Source organism: Clarias gariepinus, chromosome 23 (assembly GCF_024256425.1).
Source record: "Clarias gariepinus isolate MV-2021 ecotype Netherlands chromosome 23, CGAR_prim_01v2, whole genome shotgun sequence".
NCBI lineage: Eukaryota > Metazoa > Chordata > Actinopteri > Siluriformes > Clariidae > Clarias > Clarias gariepinus.
The window spans coordinates 2,760,150-2,775,000 of NC_071122.1; the positions used below are offsets into that span (position 1 = coordinate 2,760,150).

A 14,851-nucleotide genomic window follows, 5' to 3' on the forward strand; every position below is an offset into this window, starting at 1 on the left:
ATTTATTTGCCAAATTGCTCGCCTTTGATGCATTATGTTGTCTATAACATGTTCATAGTCTATTACGGACATTGGGGTTTCCCTGCAGAAGAATGTTGCGCTGAACCCTGCTTACAATGTTTCTCGGGAATCTTTTCAATTACAGTAAATAGTTTGTGTGCAACAAAACTCACTTAAAACCCTATTAAGGCAGCTTTAAAAACAAACTATAAAAAGATACTATTGGCAATAGGTGGCATATTTACGCTATCACAAATACAACTACTGTGGGACTTTGGATTGCGAGTAACTTGGTCTGCAACCGTGTTGCTAGACAAGCAAAAATAAATTATATTTTATTATAAATTATAATCAATTTTTACTTGTTAAACAAGCAAGGTCTTAATAAACGAGTACTGTAGTACGCGTGTGCTTTGTTGGCCAAGTGTCTGAGCCAATGGTCCTTTTTTCCCCTTGCGCTGCTGGATTGTGGGTGATTGTCTCCTATGCTCAGTCTCAGTGCGCGTGCGTCAGTCATATAGTCAACATCTGTGCTTATGTGTACTGTAACATTTTTACCGTGTGCACATGCACAAAGCATTTTTTTTATTTTGTGTCCAAGTGTAGTGACTGGTCTTTGGTAACTCTACTGCAACAACAGCCATTTTAACAAAAGCTAAAAAGGCTGTAGCAGTGCAGGAGATGAATCTGTTTAGAGGAGTGATTCCGGTAGTGTGTGTGTGTGTAAAAGTCTCCCTCGTCTAACACCAGTCACAATGTTAAATGCAGGTTAATTTTTTATTTTTATTTCATATTTTGTATTAATTATTTTTAGATTAATATTTTTGGGTTGTGGAATAAATCGTCTGAGCTTTCATTATTTCTTAATGGGGTGGGGGGAGGGATTTGCTTTGATATTTAACTATTTTGACAAAATATTATACTATTTGTGGACTTTACCACCCATGTGAACAATTCAAAATTAATTAAAACAGATAATTTCAATATTCCAATAATTAAAAAGAAAAAGAATTACAATCTTAATACTGCAAAAATAGATTTCTCTTTCTCTGTATTTAAATTGGCTTAATGTAAGCGATAATAAAGTTTAATTCTAACGCAACATGCTGCTGTAAGCAGTCATGTTGTCGAGTTCACATCCTGAACCCTAAGTAACAGCACCACTGAGATAACCACTCTTATCCCAGAATAGGAATTTCAAATTGAAGCAATGTTTTCTTTGGCATTCCTGATAGAAAGTCAGGTACTTGTTGCCCAGTAAAGCATGATTCCTTCTAGCGTTTCTCGATGACCAGTGCACAACGAGGAAGCTACACACCTCATGACTTATGACGTATGTTTAGACAACATTTATTTTAAAGCCTCTGAAATCCACCATGTCCTGACAACACGGTCTGACAGACTAAAATAGATGAGAAAGAACAAATAATAAAAGTGTAAAGAAAGACTTGAGCAATCTGCTGCAGGTTGTACTGAAGGCCATCTGCAAAAACTCACAAAAAAACTATTGAAGCAGCTTCAAAAACAAACTATACAAGGATATTACTGACGACAAATGCCATAATGTAAATGCAACAATGAGAATGTAGAATACTCTTTCTAGTACTCTTCATCTGAAAAACCTTCTAGGTTTTCAGATGAAGAGTAAAAATGCATTAACAAATTTTCACTACATAAATGAATGTTTTGACATTCAGATGGAGCTCACGTCTACATGAACACACACTTTTCAATTCTGTAAACCAGCTTTGAGACGATGCGGTTGAAAGAGCTATATAATTAACATTGAAAAAAGAAAATAACAAAAACACAAAGAAAAAAAATTGCTGTTGCTTGTGCTTTTTACATTTTTGGATTAGATATATACGTTTTTATGAGCCCCGGCCAACTGTCCTCCTATTGTGACCTCATATACCAATCTTTAAGAGCTACAGTAACACTGGTCTAAACGTTAATGTGAATAAATTTGTGCCATCACACTTCCATTCATTTTTCAATATAAAACTATTTTAAAAAAATCCTTTTTTAAAACCAAAAATACAGATAACGGCCCGTTACCCAATTCTGTGCTCAAATCAAAAATGAAAAAAAAAAAAAAAAACATAAGCGCTCACTTTCATTTCTTTTTCTTCCATCAGACACAAATGTTGTGCCCCAGAAGCATGAATGTTGTTTAAGAACGCCAAACATGTAAGCCTTTGATGAATTACAATTAAACACAAGCCCTTCCTGAACCAGAGTTAATCGGTGGGGCTGTTTACATCCCAAATGCAGGAAACTGCCTTCTACGAGCTCTACACCAGAAAACCTTACTGTCTTAATAATACTACTGTATAATGTATTAAGACCAAAAAAAAACATATTTTTAAAATATATATTTTTAAGCACAGAAAGACTTTAACCTTCGGTATTGCCGGTTTCTATGTACATTTTTGTTAAACATGTGAAATGTGAGTACAAAGTTGATTTTGAAAAAAAAAAATTTTTTTCAGGGTTTTTTCATTTGATATAATTTTTTATATAGAGAAACTAATAAACAAACAATAAAGGGATGCAATGCAGCGAGCGTTCATGCGTTTTTAGAGTTTGTGGAAAACGTTCACCTTGACAAAGTTGTCTGGGAAAAGACCTCTTCGTCCGTTTAGGTCTCCCTCCATCCATCCTTCCTCCTCTATTCGTCGCACATTTTTGATTACATCACCTAGTCGAAGGGTCAGTTCATCTTCATGTGCTGCTTCATATTCATACTCCACCACCACTTCAACTGCAGAGAGAGAGAGAGAGAGAGAGAGAGAGATTAGCACATTTTGGTCTACAAGTCTGTTCTCAGAGAGAAAACAGGGCCAGTTTAATACCGTGTGATTTCTGGGGTCATGGCTGGGTCGTTTTTATTTTTTGTGACATGCGACAGAATTTCTTATGATAGCAATGTTATATTATTAGTATAGTGTATAATTAGTATTAGTATAAACAAACAATAATAAAAAAAACTTTTGAGTTAGTGTGGCTAAACATTAATCAGCACACAAAAGTATCACGATACGTAAAAAATAATTAATACAAAATAAAAATAAAACAAATTAACCTGCACTTTTCCCTTATAAAAAAGTGAGAATAAATCCCGTCAGATAAGTGTTTCCGTTTATGCATGCAGACGCTGTGTGTGTGTGTGTGTGTGTGTGTGTGTGTGTGTGTGGGTGTGTGTATGTGTATAATGTGAATTTAAATAGAATTTAACCACTTTATTTTAATTTATCAACATTACTAGGGCAAATAATTGAACAAAAATATCCTCTCTCATGTCTTATAATAAACTAAATATAAGTGTTAAAGAGACTCGTAAACAAATAGGATGTTACAAAGTGTGTACAATTGTAAAGTATAAACACTGAACACTAAGGCAAACTTTGAGGCAGGTCAACATCTGTACGATGTCAATAACAACAATACACAATAAACCTCAAACTCTTGTAAACAAAAATTATAATAATCAAATATGAGCTTTCAAGTAGAGGAACCAACCATCATTATTTACACGCATACCTGTACATTGCAACTTTACAAATTGTGAGCAAGAAAGACAAGCTGGTTCACTTCATCTCTGGTTTTTGCAAGCTTGTGTAGCACTACATCCAAAGAACCTATATGTGGATGATGGCGGATAGCGGAGTGTAAGCGGCCAAAACACCGCGACCAAGTCCAGTTGTTGAGTGAAGCGGCTCACCATAATTGCCCCGCTGTCAGTGGCGATGCACACTTGGTTGCTTTCATTCAGACCCCATGAGAGCAGCGCATCAGCTAGGGTTTGCGCAAAAAATTCACCCGTGGCGTTTCCGGGAAAAAATATGCGGTTTGCAACCATTTACTTTTATCAAACGGATAAAACAATAAAGTGATAGTATTTTATTAACACTAAAATCCCAAGTTTTAGTATTTCTTTGGCAATTTAGTTTGTGATCGTGTGGGTTACATCATTGTATCGCTTGGAGGATTTTTCATAAGGCATTGTTGCAGAGTGTCTCCATCACACACGCAAGTTGCTTGTGTTTCCATATTTCGCGTGTTATTCTGATCAGTTAGTGATGACACAACGCGGCGTGGCTGCGTGAGCTTATTGGCTGTTTCCTGGTCACTCGTGGCATGCTCATTCATCAGGAGTTCTGATAGGCTGTTGAGATTAAGGCATGGCGGACGCTCAGTCAGCCAGCCGATTTTAATAAAACTATAGCGCTTTATAACGAACATTTTTTTAATCGTTATCGACAATGGTGTACTGTCAATAAATACCGATACCGTTTTATTGCCCAGCAGTGGCGTGCACACATTACACACATTAACGGACAAATTAGCAAGGAACATCGATAGTCACACCCGTGTAAGCGCGTACTAACGGAATCACTGCTGTAAAGTTAAAAATAATAAATAAATAAATGAATCGGCACTTTATCGCGACTGAGCAGAGTTTCTGTGCAAGGAAGAGTGTCTGTGTCTATGTGTGTGAAAAGCAGAGAGAAGGAGAGGGTGGGAGGGGATCTGTGAAGGCGATATGTATGTGTGTGTGTGTGTGTGTGTGTGTGTGTGTGTGTGTGTGTGTTGGTGTGAGTGAAGGAACACGGTGTCAAATTATGCACGCGCGCACACACACACACAGCTCTGTCGCGATTCTTTTTCGCAATTTCTTTACAGAGAGGGTGAGAAAAAAATAGATCTTTACCCTCTAATGAGACTTGCTTTTGCTTTATACGCACGCACATATGTGCGTTATAATAAACAATTCAAGCGCTGTACACACACGCTTACAAACACAAAATAAAATATGTTTCATACACACACGTGGTCACAGTGTTATAGAAACAGTACACGCGTGCACGGATGTTAATTATACCAGTGAGAGACAAGTACCAAGACCCAGCAGGGGAAACGATTACCCACAATTCTGCAGCAAGAGAGAAAACCATTGGCTCAGTCGTGATCACGTAAATCTCAGCATCAAAACAAGAAGCACATGTGCTCATACTCGATAATCGTAAACCAAGACTGCTCGTTTTTCAAGTCAAAATTTATTAAAAATCTTTGCCCGTCTTGCGGAACACTCACAAACCGCGTTACTCATAATCCGAGGTTCCACTGTAACTGGTTGGGCCACCCTCAGCAGCAACAACTGTAATCAAGCATTTTCGATAACTTGAAATGAATCTGTTAAAGCGCTGTGGAGGAATTTTGGCCCGCTTATCTTTGCAGAATTGTTGCAATTCAGCCACATTGGAGAGTTTCCAGCATGGACTGCCTTTTTAAGGTCATGCCACAGTAGGGCTGGACAATAATTCGATATATATCGCGATAGAATTTTTTTCAATAATGGTGATATGATTTTTAAACACATTTTCGATATTTTGATATACATTTAAATAGATATATACAGTGGCGGACTGGCCATCTGGAGTACCGTGAATTTTCCCGGTAGGCCGGCTCAGTCAGTACGCAAATATATAAAAAAATTACGGAAACCATAATATTGCATCTCTTTCCTAATCATATGGATGAGTGCATCGATCGCACGGGCGCCGCCGACAAAGAGCGTGTTGTTGCGGGAGAGAAAGGGTTGATTTACGACAGCTGTTTACAGGAGTGTAGTCCAGTGCGGGAGATGCATTGTGGGTAATGCAGTGTGTGTGAACGCGAATGCGAGATGTAAGCTGGGATATAGAGCCTGAGTTTTGTTTTCTTTTCAGTAGTTTTTAGTTGGATTTAGGTGCAGGATTCACCCGAAAGTTCGGACTATAACCTGACAATGCAGCAAATAAAAAACGACTAGTTTGTCCTTCTCATCATTACACGAGCATGAATTAACGTGCTGTTAGGGCGCCGCAAGCAACATTAAAAATAAAGCGGAGAAGCTAACAGTGTGTTTGTTACCGCGCATGCGGGTGTATTGCCCTCCCTCAATATTAATTAGACACAATTTACGGAAGGAGAGATATTGATCCTTTCTCGATGCAGCGAATTTCTTTGAGCGAATTAATAATAATTTCAATAAATGAAAAGAAGGAAGAAGAAAAGGTGGAGCTGAAAGTTACTCGAAAATAAGAAAAAGCTGTGCAGTGCCATGGAAAAGTATTTGCCCCTTTCTAGAATCCTCTAGAGCCTGTCATAGGGGGTCATCAACATTCAACAATGTTTCGGCCAGAGTGTTGCTCACTTGCTATTTTATTATTTTTGTTTCTTTATCCTGTCTGAAGCAGTTTGTTTGTTGTTTCAATTTATATGAATAATCAGCCTGTTCTGGTTTAAATGGAAATATATCATTGTTAATAAGCTGAGTCTGAGAGTTTTATTTATTTGATAGTTTATTTCACATTTCTTGTTTGTAAAGGATAAATACAAATAAAAAGTTTTCTTTTTTTTTTTTGTCCTGTTTTTATTTTTTTAAAAATTATATAATTTTAATAGGAGGAGTCTGGAGGTATTATAGACTTTGCAAAATCAGTTAGCAGTCATCCATTGTGTGTCCTCGGCAGTTTTTTTCCCTGAGGCTTTTTAATATTGTCCATATCGATATCGGAATTATATCGTATCGACCAAAATTAAGAAATATATATCGTGATATATATTTTTGACATATTGTCCAGCCCTATGCTACAGCATCTCAATAGGATTCAGTTCAGGACTTTATTTTTTTACTATTTTGTTTTTCTTTAGTCATTCAGGAGTGGACTTGCTGGTGTGCTTTGGATCATTGTCCTGCTGCAGAACCCAAGTTCGCTTCAGCTTGAGGTCACAAATGGACATCCTCCTTCAGAATATTTTGGTACACAGCAGAATTTATGGTTCCATTACAGCAAGCCTTCCAGGTCCTGAAGCAGCAAAACAGCCCAGACCATCACACTACCACCACAATATTGTACTGTTGGTATGATGTTCTTTTTCTTTACTTTTACGCCACACATAATGGGACACACACCTTCCAAAAAGTTCAACTTTTGTCTCGTCAGTCCACAGAGTCCTCAGTGTTTTCCCAAAAGTCTTGGGGATCATCAGGATGTTGTCTGGCAAAACTGAGCCTTTATGTTCTTTTTGCTCAGCAGTGGTTTTCGTCTTGGAACTCACTTATGCAATCATGCAAACCGTTTCTGCCCCGTCTCTCTCTTATGGTGGAGTCATGAACACTCACCTTAACTGAGGCAAGTAAGGCCTGCAGTTCTTTGGATGTTGTTGTGACTTTGGATGAGTTGTCTCTGCGCTCTTGGGGTAATTTTGGTCGGCCGGTCACTCTTGGAAAGGTTCTCCAGTGTTCCATGTTTTTGCCATTTGTAGATAATGACTCTCTCTCACTGCAGTCCCAAAGCTTTAGAAATGGCTTTATAACCTTTTTAGACTGATAGATCTCAATTATTTTCTTTTTCATTTGTTTTTAAATTTCTCAGCATGATGTCTAGGCTTTGAAGATCTTTTGGTCTATCACTTTTTCACATCACTGTATAAATATACATACAAACATACATACACAAGTTTGCATTTAAAGTAGCAAAATGTTGTAGTTTTTTTATTATCCCACAGGTGGTGCTCTAAACTATTCACTCATTAGCAGGAAGTAAATACTAGGTTTATGCTAAATTTGTTTAGAATTTTTGTTAAAAAAAAAAAAACAAGGATATATTGTGATACATCATGTCACAATACACTTTACTGAGATTTTCTGTGATATTACAATAGTTTAATTCCTCTTTATTCATGACCTGAACTAATCATTAGCTACTGTAATCTACATATCAAAATATTGTTTATTGTAGAAAAGAACTGAAATATTGCGATTACACACACACACACACACACACACACACACACACACACACATACACACAAACGGGGTCAGTGAGTCAAAGTGGGACTTTTGATTGAACAGAATAACAGAACAGAGTTCTGAGAGTAAACACTCCCCTTATTTCTCGATATAATCCCCTGATACTAATGCACTTATTCCGAGCATTTCACTAGTGCTTAGATACCATGAACTTAGAAAGTCTGTTTCACTGTTTCATGCCTCCCAAGAACATGTAGAAATGGTGAGGTCAGGACTGTACTGGCGGTGTGGTAATAACTCCCACCCAAGGTCCTGTAATGTACAACTGGTGCTGGTAAATAAATGTGTGTACAGTTCCCACAGACAGATGTGTCTCTTCTGCAAGTTGGCAACAAGTTCTCAGTCTGTTTTCAAGGATCAGACGTTGCACTCACTGAATGTTCACAGGAACGACTGCATTGGCTCTGCGCCACCTCAGCCAGAATCATCATACACATACAGCCTTCTTTAAAATGTTTGCATCATTTAAATGTTTTGCTGTAGCGAAGAGTCTTATCACTGTACTGTGCTTAAAGGCTCCTGTTAAAATCAATCGCTTTTACACCTTCACTTACCAGAAATTCACAGAATCCATGTTTGACTTGAACACACCCCATGCGTATATACTAGTACCAGCCGGTTAGCGGGTTACTACAGTGCTCACTACAGAGCAAGCTGACTTTTTTTTTCGAACTCTCACGGAAGTCTTATCTGCTGAGCAAAGAGCAAAGGAATGAGGAAGAGTCACACAGTGAGTCACACTCGCTCCGTGTCTCCGTCAAGTCCACTTGCAACAGATTGCTTCTCGGGCAACTTCAGCAATAAGCTAAGCATGAGTTAAGCTATTTCTTTAACAAGTTAATACGAGTCTCTCTCTCACACACACACACACACACACACATAGGAAACCCATCAATATGTCTAAACATGACTGAAAGTTTCATTTTGCACAAAAGGTCACCTTTAACAAGGTATTTTCTTTCAATTAAAAACCCAACTTGCGTACTGGAGCTGGTGCTTAAGCTGAAACCCCATTCGCAGTTTTGATGAGAAGGGTTTTTTATACATTTCCTCTTATTATGTAAGCAATAAGGGAAGATAAGGCCTTCTAAAAATTTTCATTTCCAGAAAGAGAGACGGCACAGAAACTTAAAGTGCCCTGAGATTAAACATGATGGACGACGCTCTCATTACAGACGCCTGGGTGTCACTCATGGATGTGTTTAACCAAACAATGACGGCACTCACAACACACTGCGATCACGTGATGTGCGTTTATGTTGATCTATAAGAGCTTATGATTCTCAAAAAACTCTTTATAATGGCTGTGAGCCCGAAGCAACTGATTGGCATAAATTGTATCTCACTTACCTTCCAATAAAAATATGTAACAGTTTCTAACCTGATTATTAATTATTATAATTAACCAGAATTAATCCCCCCCCCCCCCATCATCTCAGACGCTTGTCCACGGCTCGGTGCACAGGCCACTTCATCCCCCGGGGCCCTGCAGCACTTTTCTTCCTTCATAAGACACTGAATAAGTTCATTTGTTTTAATTGATCGGGCTTTTTTGTGTTATCAGTTCATATCCAAGCACAATGTAGGCAAACACACACACAAACACGCACATGCACACACACGCAAACACAAACGCACACTACATGTGACACAGTCGGTCTCAGTTTGAGCTCTAAGCGAAGTTAAACCTGCTTTCTGGAATTCACCCAGAGTACATACAGTTTCTCACGTGTGTCGTGGTATCCGACACTTCAACACTTCTTGACCTGGCATGTGCTGAAACTCCAATCAGTGTGTTTGTCACTCATATGCATAAGCTCTATCCAGTGAGTAGCTGATCTAAACAAAGCCAGCAGTCGTTTCTGCTCATGGCGGCTGTAAAGAGTAGACATCTGCGTGGTCGTTCTGCCCCGACCTCGCTCACCAACATGACAACTTTTACCCTGAGAATGACAGCAGACGGGGCACTTTTGTGTTTTCTCTTCACCATTCTGTTTAAACTCTTGTGTAGACTGCTGTGTGTGTGTGCGGAATCTTAGGCAGTTTCTGAAACACTCAGCACGAGCTAATGACAGAACAGAAAACCCTGCACTTCCCAGCAACAAAACTGTTATGGGTCAGTCTGAGCTTTCAGCATTTTTAATATAGTAAATCAATTAAATATAGAAACCCAAGCTGACATACACAGACACACACACACACACACGCACGCACGCACATATACACGCACGCACACACATACACACACACATATATATACACACACACATATATATACACACACACATATATATACACACACACATATATATACACACACACGCACGCACACACACATACACACACACCTGCACTTACTGGACCCCGGCATTTGTGTGTGGTTTGTAAGACTGGCCTGCTGGGCTCCGATTTACAAATACAGTCAAAGCACTATCAGGTCTATCAGGCGTGTTCTCTGTCCTGTACTTCATCGTCAGGTCTATCAGGTGTGTTCTCTGTCCTGTACTTCATCGTCAGGTCTATCAGGCGTGTTCTCTGTCCTGTACTTCATCGTCAGGTCTATCAGGCGTGTTCTCTGTCCTGTACTTCATCGTCAGGTCTATCAGGTGTGTTCTCTGCTCTGTACTCCATCGTCAGGTCTATCAGGTGTGTTCTCTGCTTTAGCCAAACACTCGACCCTCATCACACCACAGTGAATACACACACACTGTCATTTGCTTTACGGTGTTCATCGGGACAAGACCCAGGCACTTCACTTCACGTCATCCAATCTCTTGCTACACTACTGCAGTTTCAAGTCCCGCCTGCAACCTCAAACATCTGTAGAGCCAGAGTGATACACTCCCATGCAACAGATTAACAAATATCACAAAGAATAGATTTAATATTGCTATTCCACCAGGATGCTCCTTTAAATATACAACGTTATGGCAAACATGTTGAAACCTGTGCAAAAGAGAACTATAATATAGAAGTAAGGATAAAGTCCTCAAGTCCTACAGTATAAAACTCAACATCGAGCTGCAACCCTAGAAAACTCTGACTAGCGGATAATGAAGGTGTGTACTAAAATGTCTATTTATTTATTTTCTAACACAAGAAAATTTGGTTGGGATTTTCCACATAGAGTGCAAAGAGAAACAGAAGAGAATTAATAAGATGTATATTACAAATAGATCAAAGTCAAAGCCACCAATTAGTAGATCCAATATCCAGTTTCGCCATACTGACTCCAAAATCGATTTTTACAATTTATAATAGAGATAAACCAGTTGATCGGCCACAGAAATTTTTGCGCAACAGAAATTTTTGCGCTGTGACTGTCAAAAATCGCTTGCGTTTACCTCTGATCGGTCTCCAATGGTCCAAAAGCCACTTAGAACACACACTTATTTATCGAGTGCCCTCAAATGTTTCATTAGATTTGACACGTTGCCCCCTTTACACGCAACCGCTGCACGTCGCGGTGTCGGAATTCTTTCTTGTGAAATATAGCCACACTTTCGACCTTTTACTTTTAGGCATTTTAACGAAAGTTGTTTAATTTAGCAAGCTAAGATAGCGGTAGACCGCCTGCTGCCGTCAGAGCAAGTGTAACGTTAGCTGCTGCATTTTCACTCATCTCGTATAGTCTCTCATTTCCTGATAATTTGTGCTTTTAATTTTTTTATCTAATCTAATAAACTTTTAATCTACAAAAATAAAATGGACAGTAACATTACTGCAACAATGTTTTGGAATTTTATTATCAAAGCTTTCTGAATTTCTCAAGATTTTTCTAAATAAGGAAATAATTTATTTTTCTGATCATTTCTGACACCCCATGAATGCAGTATTTAAATTTTCCTAGCGATCTTGTGTGTTGATGAATCTGATGCTTATCACGACTGCGTCATTTATTCGACAGTTCAGGCATTTAAGCATTTAAATTTCCATGTTCTGTGTAATCTGTCTCACCTTGAGCCATGCCACTGTAGCAGTTATACTGTAGTAGTAATGTTCTTCATATTATTACACACACCATCTTTTAATATCTTGACTATATTATACCAGCAGCACTAACTGAGACTAATAACCGGATATATAATTTGCATGCAGTTCGTCTGTGTCTGAGCACATAGCCCTCCCAGCTACCAGTGCAATGTTTGCTAAGTGCGTAGTCGCACGGGGTAACAGGTTTGTGTGCGCGTGTGTGTTTACATGCACACAAACCTCCCACTCAGTCCTGGGTGAAACCTGGGTAAAGTGTCAAATCACTGAATTTTAAAAGCATATGAAAAACACATGAGCAGGGAATCTGCGTAGTTCCAGGGGGATATCCAGATCACTGTGTATTTAGAATAACACACACACACACACACACACACACACACACACAACCTGTGTACTTCCCACAGCACTGGAAAGTGTGAAGCACCAGGAAAGGTGTCGAGTGCAGTTCTGTCCAGGGTGGAGCAAATCACAAGGTATCTAAAAGCCACACCTACATACAGGCTATAAATAAACCCCTGACTTACACACTGAGGTAACACAGATGGCGACACACACAAGCTCCTTGTGTTTCAGCTGGAGCAAACAGGTCAGGTTCTAAAGGTTCTGAGGAAGCGGTTGATCAGCAATCTGTTTAATATTAGGTGATAAAGACCTTAAACAGAAAGAGAGAGAGTGAGACACGGCCGGATGGTGTCAGTTGTTCTTTGTGAAAATGAGCAGAAATGGCCTCTCGTTAACTGAGAGTGTTTTACTAAACAAAGTCCAGGTGAGAGAGACGCCGGGAGAGGCAGGGCAGATTCTTTAAATTCCATTAGACTCCATGCAGGGGGGAGGGGGGGGGGGGACTCAGTCCTTACCTGTGTGTTGTGATGCAAATTTGGTGCATGGAAATGTGAGCTTAGTTTTGTTTGCTAAATCAGATAAGTGGAACTGCTTGAACTGTTGCTACTTTGTCAGTAAACCATCCATCACATCACACACGAGCTGAACCAGACTTCTTGTGTCAGGGGTTTGGGCGACAATAGTGGTGGGTTTTCGTGATGTGAGAAATCTTTCGAATGTGTTTTAGAGTTAACGAGCCACAAATATTATATTGTTCTGGTTTTGGATCAGCAAAAACACAAGTGCAAAATGAGACCCGGCACAATATTTTTTTTTAAATGTAAGTGTAGGCAGCCGAGAGTTTAATATAACAGGTTGATGTGTTTCGGTTAGTATGGAGTCCAGTTCGTTATTGGAGGCTCAGAGAGGAAACTCCAGTCCTGAACTACTGAGCGACTGCAGTCACAAGGCATCAACTGACAGATCATGTTCCCTGTTCTCTTCCATGTGTTTTATGTATCCTGATAGACATAACATTTTATTCTTCATGAGAAGTGTCTTAATAAGGTGTCGGGCCACCACGAGGTCCCAGAACAGCTTTAATACTCCTGAAAGGTTCCAGAGTGTCTGAATCTCCCTTTATTTCACTCTTCCTCTAAATATGTTATTTTAATATTGATTAAAATGACGTAAAGCTAAACCAGAGGACTGCAGAGTTGGGGGAGGGGCTTTTCTTCATATGTGAGGTCACAAAAGGAGCAAAAATTAGGAAAAAAGGAAGGAAAAAAAGTTTTGAATTCTCCTTACATTTTTTTTGTTTTGACCCACAGCACAGAGATCCATCATTGCATTACAGCTCTCCTCTTCTTCTAAAAGTGTTTGCCTCTATACTGAGCAAGCAAGACCTCAGATTCAGGACTATACCTGTAAAGTGTAAAACTCACACACCTGAGAACAAATCCTCAGATTAACTGCTCAGGTAAAGAAACTAGTTTTTCTTTTCTCGCTCTCTCTCACCCATAATTGAAAAGCTGATAATCAGGTTCAGGAGATTGCGTAACACTTTAAATTCAGCATGCATGTTTAAATATAACGCTAAAGGCATGACAGCACTGGCGCTAATACAAATTTTATTATGTGGATTAATCGGCACGAGTGGACCACAAAGGGATGCGAGAGGACCGGTGGAAGCAAACCAAATAATTATGAAGGCTTTGCACCAGACGCTGCTCTCTCCTCCTGCATACTCGCAGCATGTAGAGAGAATCAGAGAGAATCCTGAAGCTGAGAGACGATAGGTTTCTCACAACTAACTGAGGTCACAAACACGATGTGTGAAGTTAGACGTATTAGACACTCATTCTGCCTGACCGACAATTCCTTAGCAGTTGCGTCTTATGTAATATTGTAAGAAGTGGTCGTGTAAGATGTGAAACAAGCCCCCCTCTCGAGTCGAAATTCCTGCTTGGGAACTCGGGACTGAAACTCTGAGTTCAATAAGTGACAACGTCAACATGGCCACTTAGAGCAGCAAAACCTTTAACTGACTTCTACTGTACAGCGTATAGACAAAGGGATATGCCACAAATGGAGTGGATTTTTTTTATTTTATGAGCAATAATTATCTCATGTTGATAAAAGTACACACATAAACTATGCCAAGCTTCCTCCTATGTAAATCCTAAAACGTAATAATTAACAATACTACAGCATCATTCCTGAAAGAAGTAAACCGACGTAAAAATGTATTGGTACAAAGGGATAGATGAACGTCATTACCAAGACACTGAGGTACTGAACTGCACTGCAGGACACACCTTTATCCAAAGACCAGTGAAGGTGAAAGCTCTTGAGCTCATCAAGATCACAGTAAATGCAGTTGTGTACTGTAGTCTTTACTGTACTGAAAGACAGTACGGGGTAAAAAAAACAAGAACATGCAGATCTGATAGCATTCATTACACTACTATCACGCTCACTGGATTTGCCTGTGAAAACAGTGCGATTAATCAGACCTGCGTCACGTCTGATCGATTCTTCACTGATTTGTGAAGAAGGCATGTTACTAGGCTCAAAGCCAAAACTGTAGTCTCTTCAACAAACGAGTGAAGATTCGAGAGTGAACGGCGGCAGGACCTGAAATTATCACCGTAACTCTCAGATCAACTGATTATA

At 39.3% G+C, this 14,851-nt stretch overlaps 1 protein-coding gene across 1 annotated transcript in view; it reads right to left on the reverse strand.

The window, feature by feature from the left end:
- The window catches only part of cd2ap (CD2-associated protein), a 47,562-nt gene that overhangs the window by 30,122 nt on the left and 2,589 nt on the right, over positions 1-14,851 (reverse strand). The window contains exon 2 of the mRNA XM_053484203.1: positions 2,604-2,764. Within this exon, the coding sequence (XP_053340178.1) occupies positions 2,604-2,764 (161 nt within the window). The remainder of the gene's footprint in view (positions 1-2,603; positions 2,765-14,851) is intronic.